General features: G+C 47.6%; 1 protein-coding gene across 2 annotated transcripts in view; it reads left to right on the forward strand.

Moving 5' to 3' along the window:
* Nucleotides 1-1,404: 1,404 nt before the first annotated feature.
* CREG2 (cellular repressor of E1A stimulated genes 2) overlaps nucleotides 1,405-21,351 on the forward strand; it is a 55,488-nt gene continuing 35,541 nt past the window's right edge. For both annotated transcript variants that reach the window (XM_057558808.1, XM_057558807.1), the window contains exons 1-2: nucleotides 1,405-2,023; nucleotides 4,633-4,802. In XM_057558808.1, coding sequence (XP_057414791.1) covers nucleotides 1,616-2,023; nucleotides 4,633-4,802 — 578 coding nt within the window. In that variant the 5' untranslated portion in view covers nucleotides 1,405-1,615. The remainder of the gene's footprint in view (nucleotides 2,024-4,632; nucleotides 4,803-21,351) is intronic.

The raw sequence follows: 21,351 nt of genomic DNA on the forward strand, positions 1-21,351 counted from the left end.
GGGCTGCCATAACAATAAACTACAGATCTGGTGGCTTAAACAGCAGAAATTTATTTTCTCATAATTCTAGAGGCTGGGGAGTCCAAGATCAAGGTTCCAGCTGATCTGGAACCTTGATTCCACCAGTTTCTGGTGACGGCTCTCAAACCTGACATCTCGAAGGCCTGAGAACCAGGGGGACCAATGCAGTGAGTCCCAGCCTGAGTCCAAAGGCTCCAGAACCAGGAGTGTCGATGTCCAAGGGCAGCAGAACAAGGATGTCCCACTTAGGCAGAGAGCAAACTGGTCCTTCCTCTGCCTTTCTGTCCCATTCAGGCCTTCATTGGATTGGATGACGCCCGCTGCATTGGTGAGAGTGATCTTTACTCAATCTGATGCAAATGCTAATCTCTCCCAGTAACACAGACACGCCCAGAAATAACGTTTTACCAGCTATCTGGGCATCCCTTAGCCCAGTCAAGTTACATGAAATTGTGGAGAGTGGCCTTCAGAATCATCCACTTGTGACTTGGAAGTGGGGGTATTTATCCTCTGGCTTTTGTACCCATTCACCAAAGGTCGTGGCAATGGGGGGTTAATGTTCTGCACTCGTGGGTTTTCACATTGCTCAGTGGAACCCTACCTGTGTCCCACGTGGCAGTTGGCACAGAGGCCCTGAGGCAGAAAGCAAGGGGCATGCAGATTGGTGAGGTAACCTGCTGCTGTCTGTACCACCACTAGTTGGTTACCACAGCAACAACAGGAGAAAACAGAGGAGCCCAGAGAAGTGAGACAGAGCATAAAAGATACCAACACATCAGAATACAAGACTGTTCATAAAACTTTATTATTGGAAACAAGCCAACTTCCCATCAATAAGAGAATGTGTTTAAGGGTGGTGCATTCATACAATCCTCTGCCACACCGTCCCGGCCACATTCTCCCTGGGTACTGCTGACTCCACTTTATTTCAGTGTATGCGTAGTGAGTAATTTGATTCTGCTTTTAGATGAACTGGAAGCAATGCCCTCCTGTCACAGCGAAGTGTAAGGTGGTCACGGAGCAAGAGGATGGGCTTTGGCCTCAGACGGACTTGGTGCTAATCTTCATCATTCGCTCGGCTTCCTCTTCCATAAAATGATAACCATCCCTACCTTGTGTCTGTTTCACAGCACATAACGCTTACTCCGCACCACACACTGTTCTAAGCCTCTCCAAATATTAACCCGTTCCATCCTCCCATCCCTCACTCCCAGGATGTAAATACTGTTTTCTGCGTTTCCTAATGAAGGAACCGGGCACAGAGAGCCTACGTGACTCGGCAGGGCCACACAGCTGGTGAGTGGAGGAGTGCGCTGAGCCGGAATTTGAACGCCCCCCCCCCCACCCCGTCTGGCTGCAGAACCCGTGCCATCCAGCGGGAAAGAAGCGCAACCCCGGCCCCGGCGCGCAGGGAGGACTGCGCACCGGGTCTGCAGCGCGTGCGGAGCCCCACCTCCCCACGTGGCGTACGGCTGCGGGGGCGGCCCCGGGCCCCACGCCCCCGGGCGCCTGCGGCGGGGGCAGCGGGTCCCTCTCCGCGTCCGCCGTCGGGGGGCGCTGCTCGCGGTCCACGGGGCCGGGCGCGCCCCGCAAGATGTCCGGGCGCCGCGGCCGGCAGCCCGGGCCCCGCCTGTCCTGGCTACTGTGCTGCAGCGCCCTGCTGTCCCGGGCCGCGGGCTACGTGCTCGTGAGCTCCATGTCCTGGGCCGTCACCAACGAGGTGGACGAGGAGCTAGACAGCGCCTCCACCGAGGAGGCGCTGCCCGCGCTGCTGGAAGACTCGGGCAGCATCTGGCAGCGGAGCTTCCCGGCCTCGGCGCACGAGGAGGACGCTCACCTGCCGCCCCCGGAGGGCACCGCCCGCGCCAGGCCGTCCCCCGCGCCGCCCGGGATGTTCTCCTACCGGCGCGAGGGCGGCGCGAGGCTGCGCCCGGGCACCGCCCGCTTCCTGGCCCACGCCAGCGACTGGGGCTGTCTGGCCACCGTGTCCGCCCACGAGAAGGTAAGCCACGCGGCCGGGAGCGGCGTGCAGGGGACAGGGAGAGCCTGGGGCCACTCCCGCGCTCGGATCCAGGTCTAGCAGACGTGCGCTGGGGGCTGGATCGGCGTGGACAGCGTGTAATTAATGCAGCCAGATTGTGCTTCGGTTACCCTGGCACCCTGGCAAAGGCAGGAGAGAGGGTGGGTGGTGCTAGGGGAGGGGATGACAAGCAGGCTTCCTGCCAGGTGGACGGGGACCGAAGCGCAGTCGAGAAGCGAGAAGCGCAGTCTTGAAATGGCCAAAGAGGCGTGCAAATAACCAGCGCCCGACCAGAGACCTGGACAAAAGAAGCCAGAGCCACCTTCGGCATCACCGAGTAGCGCGTCCAGCCCCTGCCCGCCCATAGACCAGAGCTGCCCCATCACCTACTGACCCCGAACCCAAGTGGGGACCGGGGCTTTGGTGGAAACTTGCATTTTAATAAATGGAATTCGAGAACTGTTCTGGAAAGGAGATTTATTGTGCGAAGCGTGTAAATGTTGGAGTGACAGCGCTGTCATCAGCTGCAGCTTTCATCGTTGGTTTCACAGACGTTTTACTCACCTGTTAGACATGATTCCACGTGAAGTGGAAATGCCGTGGGTACACGGTGAGGATGTAACATCCATACATGTACACCCTCCAGAAAGCTTTTAGGGCTGTTAAGGTAGCTGTAAGGGTTTTATTACAGGTCAGTAATTTGAACTCCTATTTACTTCATGCAAAAAAAAAAAAAAATACTGTTTTATGGAGTGTGTAAGTCATTGGCCAGGGGGAAGGTTCTGGGCCCAGCTCTGGGTCTCACCAGCTCTGAGACTGTGGCCAAGTCAATGGGTTCTCCACTTTGCTTTCCTCATCTATGAAATTAAGTGGTGGACTAGGTAGTTTTGAAGGTCCTTTTTTGCTCTGAAAAAAAAAAATCTAAATGACAACTTTATTTTGATGAGAAATGATCTTAAGCTCTTTCACAGCTTCCTAATAGTTCTTCACAGCTATATCTTATGCTCCTAAGACATACCTTCAGAAGAGATGAAGCTTAAATATGAAGCTGATCTTGGTTTAAAACACAGATCACTTCAAGCAATTAAAACTCTACTGCCAATGTAGTCAAGGTATTATGACTTTCAACATCCCTTTTCTTAGCTTTGTTTGTAGTTCCCTTTTCCAGTATTGATGTATACTCCAAATGCAATAAATTCAGAGAACGTGTACTACGTGCCTGGCATGTGTGCAAAGCATGACTCTACTCAGTTTGTGAATGACCAGCTGAAAAACAGGATCTGGGAATGACATATTAGCATTCTGTAGGATTTCTTAACATTGGGTTTTCTTAAAAGATTAAAGCCACCCCTTATCACAATTCTACACACCGTTGTCATGCGACACTTCAAAGACAAAGACAGCCCCTGAGTTCTGAGCTAAGTAACAATGAGGAACACTCTGTGAAGGGTAAAGGTCATGATGCTGGACCCAGCAGGGCTTGGGAAAAAACTTAAGAAATATTTGTGTACATATCTGAGAATTTCATCTGCTCTACTGGATGATCGTGAGCAAAAAATTGGTTTAGCGTGTTTATGTGTCTTCCTTGAAGCTAGAAGGATAAGAAAGCAAATTCCCATAAGTTGCTGAGTTATACTATTAAAATATTATTGATTACAATTTAAAAATGTGACTTATAGGTGAGAAAGTGGTGTGACCCTAAAGGAAACAATAACAGAAAGTTCCTGGAGGGCTTCCCTGGTGGCGCAGTGGTTGAGAATCTGCCTGCTAATGCAGGAGACACGGGTTCGAGCCCTGGTCTGGGAAGATCCCACATGCCACGGAGCAGCTGGGCCCGTGAGCCACAGCTGCTGAGCCTGCGCGTCTGGAGCCTGTGCCCCGCAACGGGAGGGGCCGCAATAGTGAAAGGCCCGCGCACCGCGATGAAGAGCGGTCCCCGCACCGCGATGAAGAGTGGCCCCCACTTGCCGCAACTAGAGAAAGCCCTCGCACGAACCGAAGACCCAGCACAGCCAAAAATAAATAAATAAATTAATAAATTAAAAAAAAAAAAAAAAAAAAAAGAGTAAATTCTATTTAAAAAAAAAAAAAAAAAAAAAAAAAAAAAGAAAGTTCCTGGAGTCCAAAGACCAGGTAAGATGTTAGGTTAAGACTTAGATTCTATCCCCAAAGTTGCCAAAAATATGGGGGAGGTGGTGAAGGCAGTGGGGCTCCCAAGGGCTAGCTTGTGAGAAAGGTTTTCGTGACCCTCCACCCTTCCATGATTTTCATTGCCTTTCCCCCAAATAACTTTCAGTTTAATAGAGTGTGTTTGCTATGTACCTGCAGCTTCAAGAATAATCCCCTAACCACCCCTCCTCTACAGATGCCACTGGCTAAGCTCCTCTCTAGACATTCTGGAGCCATCGCTGGGTGAAGTGGCCAGGTTGGCAACCACTTCGCTTTGATTCATGACCTGTCAAAACCACAGTGACGCCATGCTGCCTTCGCGCCCCCAATGCTGTATTTCCTGGTCAGAGACACAGACTAAGGTCCCAGCTCAAGTCAATCCACAACCCTGCATTGAAAAGGCCTTTTTTGGTGTTTGTTAGATCCCAGGACTGCCGTTTGGGAACTGCCTGCCGGTCAGTGACGGCCCCTTCAACAACAGCACGGGGGTTCCTTTCTTCTATGTGACACCCAAGGACCTCCTGGTGGCTGATCTGATGAAGAACCCCACGGCCTCCCTCCTGCTGCCGGAATCCGAAGGAGATTTCTGCAGGTAGGCAAGGGCCCGGCCTCCCCCATCCAGGTCCTCTGCACAAGGCAGGGAGGCTGTGGCTTTAACGGGCCCCTGAGATGCAAAGCAGTGTCTTTGCCACTTGGCCAGGGGGTAGGTTCTGGGCCTGGCTCTGGGTCTCACCAGCTCCGAGACTGTGGCCAAGTCACTGGGTTCTCCACATTGCTTTCCTCATCTATGAAATTAAGTGGTGGACTAGGTAGTTTTGAAGGTTCTTTTTTGCTTTGAAAAAAATTATTGAAATCACGACTTTATTCTGATGATGGCAGTGATCTTAACCTCTTACGTGGCTTCCAAATGGTTTTTTTTTGTTTGTTTGTTTGTTTTTTAAAGTATGAGGCCTAGAACTCTTTTTTTTTTTTTTTAATTTATATTTTGGCTGTGTTGGGTCCTCGTTTCTGTGCGAGGGCTTTCTCTAGTTGCGGCAAGCGGGGGCCACTCTTCATCGCGGTGCATGGGCCCCTCACTGTCGCGGCCTCTCTTGTTGCGGAGCACAGGCTCCAGACGCGCAGACTCAGTAATTGTGGCTCACGGGCCCAGTTGCTCCGCGGCATGTGGGATCCTCCCAGACCAGGGCTCGAACCTATGTCCCCTGCATTGGCAGGCAGATTCTCAACCACTGCGCCACCAGGGAAGCCCCAAATGGTTTTTCACAGTTATATCTTAGGCTCCTAAGACACATCTCCATAAGATACAAAACTTAAATATGAAGCTGATCTTGGTTTAGAATACAAGTCATTTCAAACAATTAAAAGCCTAGAGCCAATGTGTTCCAGATACATTGGCAATGTATGTTGTAGAAATGTATTTTCACGTGGAAAGAGTATATATAGCCGTGGAATCAGATCAATAGAATTCTACCACTCAGCAAGCTGTGTGATTTGGCACAAGTTATTGAACCTTTGGGAGCCTCAGTTTCCTCATCTGTAAAATGGGAATAGCAGTTTCTACCTCCTAGGGTGATGGGGAGAGTTGGAAAGATGTGCAGCGTCTTGCACAACACCGGGTGGGTAAATGGCAGCTCTCTTTGTTACGGCAAAGGCAGGGGTGGGGGAGGGGAGTGAAGGAAGAGCCAGTGGTTTGTCTCCAAGGCACATGCAGCGTACGTAGAATCTACTTATTGTTTTTCAAATTAATTTCTACCTGCCCCAGTGAGGTGTGTGCAATAAAGACCCAGAGTCCCTTAAATCACTTTCTCAAAAACTCTCTAAAAGGAAGGACTGTTGGGCAAAAATGGAGTACTGTACCCAACACCTTTGTCTGAAATCAAAATGTGGAGCTTGAGGTCCAATCCTGCCACCGCCGTGTCTGCGCCGAGCTTGGGGAGGGCAGGGGGCGGGACGCATGTGGGAGGGCACCCCTGCAGGAGTAGCAGAGGCAGCGGGGGGCCTTGGGCAAGTCCCTTCACCTGTAATGTAGTGATGCTTTAAGAACTGGGATAAGACACCCCCAGCTCCAAAATGCTATGACTCTTTATGCAAAATATGAAAAACATATTAAGCAAACAAACGTGTCAGTTCTTTGAGGAGGGGAAGTGGTAATAATCAAAGCAACAATGCACCATGAAATGCAGCCTGGATAAGACCCTGTCGCTTACACCTGGGAGCTGATGGGAGATCCATCCATCCGGGTGGAGGCAGTTCAGCTGACCCAGTGCCCTATCGGGGATGGCAGGAAGCCAGGAGAAGGAGTGCCTCCTTTTTTCATGGAATAGTCTCCTTGTTCTTGGCCAGTCAAGCTTGCTGTTACTAGAAGTATATTCCCAGATACCTTTCTAGACGTCTGAGGTGTTCCTCATTCAGGCAGCCTAAAAGCAGCCATTGTGCAGGGCACGTTGATCGCAGACCCCAGAGCACACCTGTCCCTGGAGGTGGGCACAGAACACAGAGCAGAGCATGTACCGCAGCACTCAGGTTGTGGAGGGAATTGTCTGCTGGAAGGTCCCAGGCAGCCGTCAGCAGGAGCTTGGGGCCATGAGAAATCCAGCTTAGAGAGGCCCTCTCCGGGGGCCGGGGTGGGAGATTCAGATCCATGAGAGCTGGGCACGCTTGCCTCCACGGCCTGGGGCCATGTGTGCGGACCCTCTTCACAGCAGGTCGCGCTTGGAGTTGCAGACCTCCGTGCAGCACACCCGGGTACCTGGATGAGGCAGCTCACGGCCGGAGGGGACCACCCAGCCCCACCCCACCCCCCAGGGCCAAGGGCATCAGAATCCCAGACCCTTGTAACTCTGGCCTGGAGGAGGAGGGATGAGCTGCCATCCACTGGTACCCCTCTAAGCCCTCATGTGAAACTCTACTCCCGCGCACTGTGCCAGCTTCTGAAGTCTTAAAATATAATGTAAATAAATATCTACAAAATTAACTGTGGCCTTAGTAAGCATCACGCCTCGAAGCAGGGATTATCAGACAGTGAGGCTTGTTGTCCCGCCAGGGCACTGTAGGTTTTGCCTCCAGAATCTTGGTAGTGTTGAGCACAGAGACTTAACAAGTCAAAGGCGGGCAAAGAGCAGAGCCCTGAGTTGAACAACGCTCCTCGGGTCACGGGAGCCTAAATAAGCATCAGGTGGAAAGGTCCGTGGCTAAGAACTTCCCTGACAAGCACCTGCGTGAAGTTCAAGGGGCCGCCTGCAAGGCTGCAGGAAGCTGCCCTCCTGCCTGATCCCGGCCTGCAGAGATTCCCACAGAGCGGGCAGATGCAGAAAAGCACCCGCTTCTCACGATGATGACGGTAAATCAAGGACACCTGATCCTTTGACCTTTGGCAAGCACGAGAATCGCCTCCGTTCTGTGAAGCAGGTGTCCTTGTGAACTGCAAACTTGCAGCAGCATTTTTACCATCAGAGCTGGTGCATGCTGTGTGCTCATGTCCCTCCGCCTGTCTGTGCATTGGGGTGGAGGTGGATTTTCCCTAAGTGGGAAGACAAAGCCAGGACCAGGCCTGTCTACACGATGCATCCTGAGACTCCTGGAGGCCTGGGGGGCCATGTTCGTCTGAGGAGCCCTCAGAGCCTGAACCACAAACCAAGGTCGGACAGAGAGGAAGCAGCGTGACCACTGATGCTCTGAGAGGAGGCAAGAGGTGCCTTCCCAGCCGTTTCCTGCAGGGTCCACTGGGCATCTCAGCTGCAGGCCTGCCTCTTGCATCCATCAGGGTTAGCCCTGGTTCCTGCAGAGTCTGGACTGGGGCAGTCTGGTGAGCTCGGCCTCCACCGACAGGACATAGCTTGAGAAGGAAGCCGTCCAACAAACAGGAGCGAAGGTAAGTCTGATTCCACTGCAAGGGCAGGCTGAGCTGGCCCTCTGTACTTTAGAGCTCCATTGGGTGTACAGGACAATTGTATATATAATGTGTATGTGTTTAATAAACAGCTGGGTGGACAAGATAGAGAGAGAGAGAGAGAGAGATGGATGATGATAGATGATAGATAGATAGATGTGTGTGTGTGGTTTCACATATTCAACTATTATCTATTCTGAGAACATACACTACAGTTGCCCCCAGCTGGTCTCCCCAGTTCACTCTCTCTCACCTTGATTTCATCCTCAATCCAGTATCTGAAGTAATATTTCAAAACCCATATAAGACCCTGGGATTCCCCTGCTTAAACTCCTTCATTAGGAAAAATAGCAAAATCCTGAATATGGCCTAGGAGGCCCTGCCTGGAGGACACCTGCCTCCCTCTCAGAATAAATAATAGTGACTAATCCTTTGCTGATTGACTTAGTCTGTGATTTATACCCTAGTTTTATTAAGTGGAGAGGTTTAACCTGAAAACTTGTAATCTAAACTGATGTATGTGTCTGGCATACAGCTAAGAAATGCTTTTTTAAAAAATTGAGATATAATTGATGTATAACGTTGTACATGGTGTTAATTTGATACATGTATGTATTGCAATATGGTTATCCCTGAAGTCTTAGCTAACATCTCTGTCACGTCACATAATTATCAGTTCTTTTTTGTGGTGAGAACGTTTTAAGATCTAGTCTTTTAGCAACTTTGAAGTTTATAATACAGTATTGGGGGTTTTTTTGCTGGGGTTTTTTTTTTTTTTAATTTAATTTTAATTTTATTTTTTTTGGCTGCGTTGGGTCTTAGTTGTGGCACACGGGATCTTAGCTGCTGTGCTCGGGCTTCTCTTTAGTTGTGGTGTGCGGGTTTTCTCTTCTCTAGTTGAGGCACATGAGCTCAATAGCTGTGACACTTGGGCTTAGTTGCCCAGCAGCATGTGGGATCTTATTTCCTTGACCAGGGATCCAACCCACGTCCTCTGCATTGGAAGGCAGATTCTTTACCACTGGACTGCCAGGGAAGTCCCTGTAACACAGTACTGTTGAATATAATCACTATGTTGTGCATTAGATCTCCAGGACTTATTCGTCTTCTAACTGCAAGTTTGTGCATTTTGACCAACATCTCCCCAGCTCCCGAACCCCCAGGCCCTGGTAACCACCATTAAATCTCTGTTTCTATGAGTTTGGCTTTTTTAGATTCCACATATAAGGGATATCATGCAGTATTTGTCTTTGTCTGATTTATCTCAGCATAATGCCCTCAAAGTCCATCCATGTCGTTGCAAATGGCATTATTTCACCCTTTCTTATGCCTGAGTAGTATTCAGTGGTATATATATGTACCACATCATCTTTATCCATTCATCTGTTGATGGACATTTAGGTTGTTTCCACATCTAGGCTATTGTAAATAGTGCTGCAATGAACATTGGGGTGCATGTATCTTTTCGAGTTAGAGTTTTCATCTTTTCTGGATATATGCCCAGGAGTGGGATTGCTGGATCATATGATAGTTCTATTTTTAGTTTTTTAAGGAACATCCATACTGTTCTCCATAGTGGCTACACCAATTTACATTCCCACCAACAGTGTAGGAAGGTTCCCTTTTCTCCACACCCTCTCCAGCATTTATTCCTTGTAGACATTTTGATGATGGCCATTCTGACCAGTGTGAGGCGATACCTCATTGTAGTTTTGATTTGCATTTCTCTAGTAATTAGCGATGTTGAGCATCTTTTCATGTACCTGTTGGCCATGTGTATGTCTTCTTTGGAGAAATGTCTATTCAGGTCTTCTGCCCATTTTTTGATTGGGTTGTTTGTTCTTTTGATATTGAGTTGTATGAGCTGTTTGTATATTTTGGATATTAACCCCTTGTCGGTCGCATCATTTGCAAATATTTTCTCCCAGTCCATAGGTTGTCTTTTTGTTTTGTTGATTGTTTCCTTTGCTGTACAAAAGCTTTTAAGTTTGATTACGTCCCATTTGTTTATGTTTGCTTTTATTTCTTTTGCCTTTGGAGACTGATCTAAGAAAATATTCCTACGATTTATGTCTGAGAATGCTTTACTTATGTTCTCTTCTAGGAGTTTTATGGTGTCATGTCTTATATTTAGGTCTTTAAACCATTTTGAGTTTATTTTTGTGTATGGTGTGTGCGGGTGTTCTAACTCCATTGATTTATGTGTAGCTATCCAGCTTTTCCCAACATCATTTGTTGAAGAGACTGTCTTTCCTCCATTGTTATTCTTCCCTTCTTTGTCGAAGGTTAATTGACCATAGGTGTGTGGGTTTATTTCTGGGCTCTCAATTCTGTTCCATTGATCTACTTGTCCATTTTTGGGGGGCACAGTCGTCTTGACTCCCATCTCAGGAGATATTGAATTAGGTGCTATTACCCTGTCCTTCTTCCTGGAGGAGAAAATTTGGAAAATGAATCAGATAGGATGATAAGTAGACAATGACTTTCAGTACTGAAAAAGGACAGAGTAACCAAGGAAAGTTTCTGGAGTATCTTACCTATTCAGCACCTCGCTTTGTGCTGGAGAGGGAAGGGGAAATCTGCGGGCCTTCTGGCTTCATGGTTAGCTGCAGTCAAGGTAGTCCGAGAGTGGAGAAGACACAATAAGTGAGAACAGCGTCTAGATTGCTACAGGGAGGCTATAAAGAGCAAACTCTCACAAATTAGAGTAGTGGAGTGACTTTCAATTCCATGGAGACAGAGTGAGGGTGACATACCATAATGATCTGGACAGCCTTGCCCCTCCCCCAGCCCAAAGATGAGAACCACTTGGGGGAACAAGGCTTCACAGTTTGAAGGAGCTCCGAGGTGAGTTCTGACACCGCTTTAGGTTAGTTAGGACGTGGGGTGGGTCTGATATGCATTTCCTGGGTTTCCAGTGAAGGCCTGCTGAGAACCGCGGTCCAGCCCCCGGATGACTCACATCATTTATAAAACAAAGTCAAGATTACAGTCTGAGAATGGTAGGAAGGGAAGTGGCTTTTCCACCTCGTCGTTCATTACATCCATCCAAACCAGAACCTACAAACATGTCTCGCCTAATTATTGTTAGTTTGTTTACAGTTTGTTTTATTCAGTTATTCTGTTTACCCCTTTGTGCTGTGATTTCTTCATTTAATTCGTTAGATGAATTAGGGATGTGAATCTGTTTCCTAGCTCAGGTGAAGATGACAAGTTGAGAATAAGATTCCAGATTGCAAGATTCACCAGCAACCTCTTCTTTCCCATTTCCTCTCCCTTCAACACATCAGCATGTACAGACGCTCCTGGGACTCAGTGAATTTATGCTCAGACCGGGGGCCCAGTTGTATAGAGATTCACTGAAAATTGACTTGACAAAGAAAGCCCACTTGAGAAATTTCTCTTCCATTGAAACGTCTTTCCTTACCGAGCACGCAGGCCTGAATGCCGTGGGTTTAGGTTTTGCATCTTCTTAGCCAAAGCAAAGCAAGCCCTCAGGACCAGAATGAACCACATTCTGCTGGCATAACCTCATCTTTCATGTTGAAGATCTGGAAATAAATGGAATCCAGAGGCTTTTCCTAAAATGAAAAAATGTTTTCATTTGATAGTTTGGACAAATGCTAGGTTTCTAGAAAGACAGAGTTGATTATCAAGAAAGGAAGATCTGAAGACGCTTTTTTCCTTTTCCCCAAAAGCCTTTTAACAACAGGTGGTCGTGGCCATTGCCATGGGTCACAGCCCCTTTCCTGTCCCAGGCCGAAAGCATCCCTGCCCAAACAGTGGTCAGAGCTCTGATTGACCAGGCCTCTGTGATTTGGCATCAGAGGAGATGCTAAGATTCTAGTTTTCAAAGGTATCTAGCTTCTGAAGGAGAGGTGCCAGACCATGACTAGATTGAAGCCCTGTGGGCATCTAGGACCAAGAATGGGAGCCTTTCAGAATGATGACCCATACGGGGTGCCTATTACAGAGGCAATTCAGCGCTGAAGAATCACACATCAAAAGGTGTTGCTCACATACAGTTTCGGGGAATGTGCTTGAGCATAGATTCCTGCCCTAGCCTATGAGCAGGCCCTGCATTTTATAGGCATGTTGACAGGAGAAGAAACTGCTTTGGTGAAACAGGATAAATAAGAGGAGGGTGTTGGTGGGAGGGTTGGCCTGCCTTCGTTATGTGCCGTGGGTCCCGGATGAACACTTAGCACAAACAGCCAAATTGTATGCACTGAGTTTAATCCTTTTTTTCTGTGCTGAAAATAAAAAGAGATTCCAGAAATCTAAATGCCCCTTAGCCATCTCTATCTTTTCAACTGTTTTTTGTCAGAAGAAAAGATATTGTTGAATGATAGCTGAAAACCTCAGCCCAGCCTAATTCCAAACGCAGGCTCTGCGAGCTGCTCCCTAGAACTGCGGGGAGGGCACCCTTCCATCGTTCTTTAGATGAGCCCCATCACGTGAACATACAGAATAAGCCTGTGCTTGCAGCAGCTTGCCTTCTAATAGCCAAGATGTATCTCACGCCCACCTGGGACGTGATGAGCATTTCAAAGAACAGGGCCCAGCCCTAATCAGATAAAGACTGCTGAGTTCACTTTCTCTTCTCTGAATTTTGTTCATTCCCCTTGAAGGCAACATGTAAATCTTCTAAATAAATTGCTGTCTGTCCAGGTTCATGTTACCTGTTCTCCTATGCCCACACGTTCCTGTAATCAGAAAGTTAACATTAACTCAAGTAACTTTTATTTTTTTTTTTAATTTATTTATTTTTGGCTGTGTTGGGTTTTCGTTGCTGCACGCGGGCTTTCTCTAGTTGCGGCAAGCAGGGGCTACTCTTTGTTGCGGTGCTCAGGCTTCTCATTGCAGTGACTTCTCTTGTTATGGAGCACGGGCTCTAGATACGCGGGCTTCAGTAGTTGTGGCACGTGGGCTTAGTTGCTCCGGGGCATGTGGGATCTTCCCGGACCAGGGCTCGAACCCATGTCCCCTGCATTGGCAGACGGATTTTTAACCACTGTGCCACCAGGGAAGCCCTCAAGTAGCTTTTAAAAGAGCTGTCTGGGGACTTCCCTGGTGGTGCAATGGTTAAGAATCAGCCTGCCAATGTAGGGGACATGGGTTTGCGCCCTGGTCCGGGAAGATCTCACATGCACCGGAGCAACTAAGCCCGTGCGCCACAACTACTGAGCCTGCACTATAGAGCCTGCAAGCCACAACTGCTGAACCCACATGCCACAACTACTGAAGCCCGTGCACCTAGAGCCCGTGCTCTGGAACAAGAGAAGCCACTGCGATGAGAAGCCCGTGCACTGCAACGAAGAGTAGCCCCTGCTCGCTGCAACTAGAGAAAGCCTGCGTGCAGCAACGAAGACCCAACACAGCCAAAATTAAATAAATAAATTAAATAAATTTAAAATAAAATAAAATAAAAGAGCTGTCTGGGAAGAGAGTCAGAGGACCCTGCAGAGAGAAAGCTTAGTGAGCAGATGTTTGAGTATTCTCTTCCTTTTTCTACTCATTTCTCTGGCCAGCTCACCTAGCAACCTGCAACCACTTCTCTCTCCCTTATTTTGTTTCAGCTCCATGAATTTTTGTGCCCATGGTTCCCAGGGGATCCATTTCATGAAGCCACTGATGATTCCGGTTTCTCTGTCCTTATGTTACCATTTTCCTGCATCTTCCAGCTCCTTCTTGCCATCCAGTTCCCAAATGTTCTACTTACCTGTTCGACATGATTCCATTGTGAGCTGACATGACATGAATTGACAATGAGGTTGTAAGTCCCATAAATATACACCCACCAGAAAGCTTTTAAGAGTTAAGATAGATGTAAGGGTTTTATTACAAGGCCCCTAGCCTCTGGCAGTCACCAATTTATCTTCTGTCTCCGTGGATTTGCCTATTCTGGACATTTCATATAAATGGAATTATATAATATGTGGCTTTTTAAACTTAACTATAGTTGATTTACAATATTGTGTTAGTTGCAGGTGTACATCTTCAGGTTCTTTTCCATTATAGGTTATTATAAGATACTGAATATAGTTCCCTGTGCTATACAGTAAATCCTTGTTGTTTACCTATTTTATTTGTAATGGTGTGTATCTGTTAATCCCATACTCCTAATTTATCCCTCCCCTTCCCTTTCCTTTTTGGTAACCAGAAGTTTGTTTTCTACGTCTGTGAGTCTGTTTCTGTTTTGTAAATAAGTTGTATTATTTTTTTGGATTCCACATGTAAGTGATGTCATATAGTATTTGTCTTTCTCTGTCTGACTTCACTTAGTATGATAAGCTCTAGATCTGTCCATGTTGCTGCAAATGGCAATATTTCATTCCTTTTTTTATGGCTGAGTGATGGTTCCTTGTATATATATACCACATCTTCTTTATCCATTCATCTGTTGATGGACACAAGTTACTTCCATGTCTTGGCTATTGTAAATAGCGCTGCTATGAACATTGGTATATATTATGTGGCTTTTGTGACTACTTTCTTTCACTTAGCACAATGTTTTCTGGGTTCATTATGTTGTAACATGTATCAGTACTTCATTCCTTTTTATAGGCAAATACTATTCCATTGTATGAATATGCCACATTTTATTTATCCAGCCATCAGTTGATGGAAATTTGTTTCCACATTTTGGCTATTAGAATGCTGCTGTGAGTATTTGTGTGTAAGTTTTGTATGGACATATGTTTTCCATTCTCTTTGGTATATATCTAGGCGTGGAATTGCTGGATCATATAGTAACTTTATGTTTAACCTTTTGCAGAACTGTTTTCCTCAGTGGCTGCACCATTTTATATTCCCACCAGCAATGTATGAGGGCTCCAGTTCATCTACATTCTCACCAACACTTGTTATTGTCTGCCTTTTTTATTATAGCCATCCTAATGGGTGCAAAGTGGTGTCGCATTATGGTTTTGATATGCATTTCCCTAATGACTAATGATGCTGAGTGTCTTATGTGTTTATTGGCTATTTGTAAATCTTCTTTGGAGAACTGTCTATTCAAAGCCTTTACCGATTTTTAAATTGGGTTATTTGCCTTTTTACATTAGATTGTAAGAGTTCTTTATACATTCTGGATATGACCCTTATCAGACATATAATCTGCAAGTATTTTCCTAATGCATTTTTAATCTGATTTTCTCTTCTTTAGTCATTGGAAGAAACAGAAAAACTAAAGATTCAATATGACATTCCAATTGTACATATTCTTGGTCAATGTCCTTTTGCTTCTTCTTCTTTTTTTTTTGCCCTAACTTTTAAATTTGGCCTTTGTTTTTTTTTAAAACGATTTTTTAAAATTGAAGTATCTTTTGCTTCTATAAGCTGGACCTTCCCCATGAGAAAAACACACAATTGAAGTAACTTTCCTGAGATAATACAGAAGTGTACCTAAGTTATCTAGTGTGTAGAAATACTAAGAAAATGTCTGACCAAGAAAAAAAAAAGATTTTAATTAATTGGCTTACGAAGGGATTTGAGAAGGAAAGCTGATACTCTAATAATGTAAAGACAAAGTAGGAGATACTGATAATGAATTCAATTAAACATTAATTGAATTAGGCATCCTTTGTACAAAGGAACATACTAAATATTGCATTGAGAATGAGAATTTGTCCTTCAAATGATATGCATTGAGCACTTCACTAATGCCAGGCATGCATAGGTAAGACTTAGAGACACAGGGTCCTCCCTGCTTCTTTGTCATCAGTCATTTGAATCCAGAGGGTGAGATCTAACACATAACCACATATATAAAGGGCCCCCCTTTGTTAAAACCATGCCCTTCCACAACAGGGGAGGAATAGAATTCCACATTGTAGCTGTGATTTCCACCAACTCAGCCTCTTTACATCCTGTCTATCCATCCACCTCTCCATCCTTTCCATCTCATCCAACTCAACCTGACTTGGCCTTCAAATGTAAGATACTAACCTCCTGAAAGTTCCTTCCATTCTTTACTGCTCTATTCCCATCTTAAGGCTGTGTTCAAATTTTCGAGTCCCAGCAATTGTTCCCCAGGATGCATTTCATTTTCTGTCTGACTTTCTTTCTTTTCACTCGTGAGGACTGCCTCGGTCTCAGCCCCTGGGCCCAGACCCAGACCCCTCCCTCCGAGAAGACCACTCGGCCCCCTCAGTCTGCCAGGACAGGGGGTGTTTGCACGCGCCCCCCGCCCCTTGCTGATCCTGGTTCACTCACTTCCTTTCCGCCTTTTTCTCCTGACTGACTGAGCTGCAGGCAGATGTGATTCAGGCAGCAGCAAAGCTTTCCCTGTAAAATGGGACAAGACTCCAGTGTACTTAGAAGCACTTTCAGCCCGGCAGAGCCCTGGCCGTCCACTCCTGCCTTTCATTTTCCAGGTTAGGAAACTGGGGGCCTGAAAGCTGGAAGACAGACAGATGGATAATACGGTATTCAGTTTCCGTAACATCCCCTGTCTCCACCGCACCGTGTCTGCAGCTGGCTCTCCTCCTGGTCCAGCGCCCCCCTGCCACCCGGCTTCTGCTCTCCCTGTCGACCCCTTCTTTCCTTTCCAGTGAATGAAGGGGTCCAGCACCAGGCAGCTTCCCATCTTCTAGTTCATCGTTTGCTGCACACCTCTCAGCAAGGTAGACAATAGGAGTTTGGGAAAGAACAACTGAACCTTCAGTGCAGGGATGGGGGCACTAGGTAATGTGTGTGTTACATGTTAGACTAGAGAGACAGCCCCTGGATCCGCCGTGATGCGGGAGAAGGAAAAAAGCAGAGCGCACTCTGAGGGCTCCTGTGGTCTGTGCAGGACTCTGTGGGGAAGTGCTGTCCTATTTCTTTCTTTCTTTTTTTTTTTTTTTTTTGGCTGTGCCTCACGGCATGCGGGATCTTAGTTCCCCGATCAGGGATCACACCCATGTCCCCTGCAGTGGAAGTGCAGAGTCTTAACCAGTGAACCACCAGGGGATTCCCTGCTGTCCTATTTCAACATCGTCCAGGCTGAGGCCAGGGGGACCACGGTGGAGTTAAGATTCTCAGGTGGCCAGAGCTGAGCACTGCACCCTGCCGGCCCAGCGGGGAACTCAGCTGAGCTGGCAGATGGCAGAGGGAGCTTGGCGAGATCGCGGAAGTGGTTGCAGGGCAGCATCCAGTCAAGAGGCCAGCACTGCCGGGGACGAGCTGCCAGGGCACCCCAGCCTGCACCCTAGAAGATAATCAGATGGTGGGGATGAGGGGTCAAAGGATCCCAGGGTACCTCCACGACATCATGGTTCCAATCTGGCTGCTAGCTCAGGTCCTGGGAACAGGACCGAGGTTTGATTGTGGAAGCCTCTGGCCTGGGAACATGACCAGGTTTCCGTCTGGAACCCTGTGGCCTGGGAACATGACTGAGATTTGATTGTGGAACCCTGTGGCCTGGGATCATGACTGAGGTTTGATTGTGGAACCCTGTGTCCTGGGAATATGACTGAGGTTTGATTGGGGAACCCTGTGTCCTGGGAACATTACTGAGGTTTGATTCTGGAACCCTGTGGCCTGGATTCATGACTGAGGTTTAATTCTGAAACATTTTGGCTTGTGAACATGACTGAGGTTTGATTCTGGAACCCTGTGGCCTGGATTCATGACTGAGGATTAATTCTGAAACATTTTGGCTTGTGAACATGACTGAGGTTTGATTCTGGAACCCTGCGGCCTGGGAACATGACTGAGGTTTGATTCTGGAACCCTGTGGCCTGGGAACATTACTGAGGTTTGATTGTGGAACCCTGTGCCCTGGGAACATGACTGAGGTTTGATTGTGGAACCTTGTGGCCTAGGAACATGTCTGAGGTTTGATTCTGGAACCTTGTGGCCTGGGAATATTACTGAGGTTTGATTCTGGAACCCTGTGGCCTGGGAACATGACTGAGGTTTGATTCTGGAACCCTCTGGCCTGGGAACATGACTGAGGTTTGATTGTGAAACCCTCTGGATTGGAATCATGACTAAGGTTTGATTCTTGAACCCTGTGGCCTGGGAATATGACATCGGTTTGGTTGTGGAACCCTGTGCCCTGGGAACATGACATCGATTTGATTCTCGCACCCTGTAGCCTGGGAACATGACATCGGTTTGATTGTGGAACCCTCTGGCCTGGGAACATGACTGAGGTTTGATTGTGGAACCCTGTGGCCTGGGAACATGACATCAATTTGATTGTGGAACACTGTGGTCTGGGATCATGACTGAGGTTTGACTGTGGAACCCTGTGGCCTGGGATCATGACTGAGGTTTGATTGTGGAACGCTGTATCCTGGGAACATGATGGAGGTTTGATTCTGGAATCCTGTGGCCTGGGAACATGACTGAGGTTTAATTCTGGGACCTTGTGTCGTGGGAACATGTCTGAGGTTTGATTCTGGAACCCTGTTACCTGGGAACATGTCTGAGGTTTGATTCTGGAAGCTTGTGGACTGGGAACGTGACATCGGTTTGGTTCTGGAACCCTATGGCCTGGGAATATGACATCAATTTGATTGTGGAACCCTGTGGCCTGGGAACATGACTGAGGTTTGATTCTGGAACCCTGTGGCCTGGGAACATGACTGAGGTTTGATTCTGGAACCCTGTGGCCTGGAAACATTACTGAGGTTTGATTGTGGAACCCTGTGCCCTGGGAACATGACTGAGGTTTGATTGTGGAACCTTGTGGTTTAGGAACATGTCTGAGGTTTGATTGTGGAAACTTGTGGCCTGGGAACATTACTGAGGTTTGATCTGGAACCCCGTGGCCTGGGAACATAACAACGGTTTGATTGCGGAATCCTGTGGCCTGGGAACATGACTGAGGTTTGATTCTGGAACCCTCTGGCCTGGGAACATGACTGAGGTTTGATTGTGAAACCCTCTGGCCTGGGATCATGACTGAGGTTTGATTCTGGAACTCTGTGGCCTGGGAACATGACATCGGTTTGTTGTGGAACCCTGTGCCCTGGGAACATGACATCGATTTGATTCTGGAACACTCTGGTATGGGAACATGACTGAGGTTTGATTGTGGAACCCTGTGGCCTGGGATCATGACTGAGGTTTGATTGTGGAACGCTGTATCCTGGGAACATGACAGAGGTTTGATTCTGGAAACCTGTGGCCTGGGAACATGACTGAGGTTTAATTCTGGAACATTGTGGCATGGGAACATGAGTGAGGTTTGATTCTGGAACCCTGTTCCCTGGGAACATGTCTGAGGTTTGATTCTGTAACCCTGTGGCCTGGGAATATGACTGAGGTTTGAATCTGGAAACCTGTGGCCTGGGAACATGACTGAGGTTTGATTCTGGAAGCTTGTGGCTTGAGAACATGACTGAGGCTTGATTCTGGAACCCTGTGGCCTGGGAATATGACATCGGTTTGGTTGTGGAACCCTGTGCCCTGGGAACATGACATCGATTTGATTCTCGCACCCTGTGGCCTGGGAACATGACATCGGTTTGATTGTAGAACCCTCTGGCATGGGAACATGACTGAGGTTTGTTTGTGGAACCCTGGGGCCTGGGAACATGACATCAATTTGCTTGTGGAACACTGTGGCCTGGGATCATGACTGAGGTTTGATTGTGGAACCCTGTGGCCTGGGATCATGACTGAGGTTTGATTGTGGAACGCTGTATCCTGGGAACATGACGGAGGTTTGATTCTGGAATCCTGTAGCCTGGGAACATGACTGAGGTTTAATTCTGGAAGCTTGTGTCGTGGGAACATGTCTGAGGTTTGATTCTGGAACCTTGTGTCGTGGGAACATGTCTGAGGTTTGATTCTGGAAGCTTGTGGCCTGGGAACATGACATCGGTTTGGTTCTGGAACCCTGTGGCCTGGGAACATGACATCAATTTGATTGTGGAACCCTGTGGTCTGGGAACATGACTGAGGTTTGATTGTGGAACGCTGTATCCTGGGAACATGACGGAGGTTTGATTCTGGAACCCCGTTACCTGGGAACATGTCTGAGGTTTGATTCTGGAACCTTGTGGCCTGGGAACGTTACTGAGGTTTGATTCTGGAACCCTGTGGCCTGGGAACATAACATCGGTTTGATTGTGGAATCCTGTGGCCTGGGATCATGTCTGAGGTTTGATTGTGGAACGCTGTATCCTGGGAATATGACGGAGGTTTGATTCTGGAATCCTGTGGCCTGGGAACATGACTGAGGTTTGATTCTGGAACCTTGTGGCTTCGGAATATGACTGAGGCTTGATTCTGGAACCCTGTGGCCTGGGAATATGACATCGGTTTTGTTGTGGAACCCTGTGCCCTGGGAACATGACATCGATTTGATTCTCGCACCCTGTGGCCTGGGAACATGACATCGGTTTGATTGTGGAACCCTCTGGCATGGGAACATGACTGAGGTTTAATTCTGAAACCCTGTGGCCTGGGAACATGGCTGAGGTTTGATTGTGGAACCCTCTGGCATGGGAACATGACTGAGGTTTGATTGTGGAACCCTGTGGCCTGGGAACATGTCTGAGGTTTGATTCTGGAATCTTGTGGCCTGGGAATATGACATCGGTTTGATTCTGGAACCCTGTGTCCTGGGAATATGACATCAATTTGATTGTGGAACCCTGTGGCTTGGCAACATGACTGAGGTTTGATTCTCAAATCCTGTGGCCTGGGAACATGAGTGCGGTTTGATTCTGGAATCCTCTGGCCTGGGAACATGACTGAGGTTTCATTGTGGAATGCTGTATCCTGGGAACATGTCTGAGGTTTGATTCTGGAAGATTGTGGCCTGGGAAAATGACTGAGGTTTTATTTTGGAACCATGTTGCCTGGGAACATGACTGAGGTTTTACTGTGGAAACCTCTGGCCTGGGATAATGACTGAGGCTTGATTCTGGAACCCTGTGGCCTGGGAATATGACTGAAGTTTGATTCTGGAAACCTGTGGCCTGGGAACATGACTGAGGTTTGATTCTGGAACCTTGTGGCTTGGGAACGTGACTGAGGTTTGATTGTGGAACCCTGTGCCCTGGGAACATGACTGAGTTTTGATTTTGGAACCCTGTGGCCTGAGAACATGTCTGAGGTTTATTCTGGAAACTTGTGGCCTGGGAACATGACTGAGGTTTGATTCTGGAACCCTGTTACCTGGGAAGATGACGGAGGTTTGATTGTGGAACCTTGTGGCCTAGGAACATGTCTGAGGTTTGACTCTGGAAACTTTTGGGCTGGGAACATGACTGAGGTTTGATTCTGGAACCCTGTGGCCTGGGAACAT

This window comes from Balaenoptera acutorostrata, chromosome 12 (genome assembly GCF_949987535.1).
Source record: "Balaenoptera acutorostrata chromosome 12, mBalAcu1.1, whole genome shotgun sequence".
Lineage (NCBI taxonomy): Eukaryota > Metazoa > Chordata > Mammalia > Artiodactyla > Balaenopteridae > Balaenoptera > Balaenoptera acutorostrata.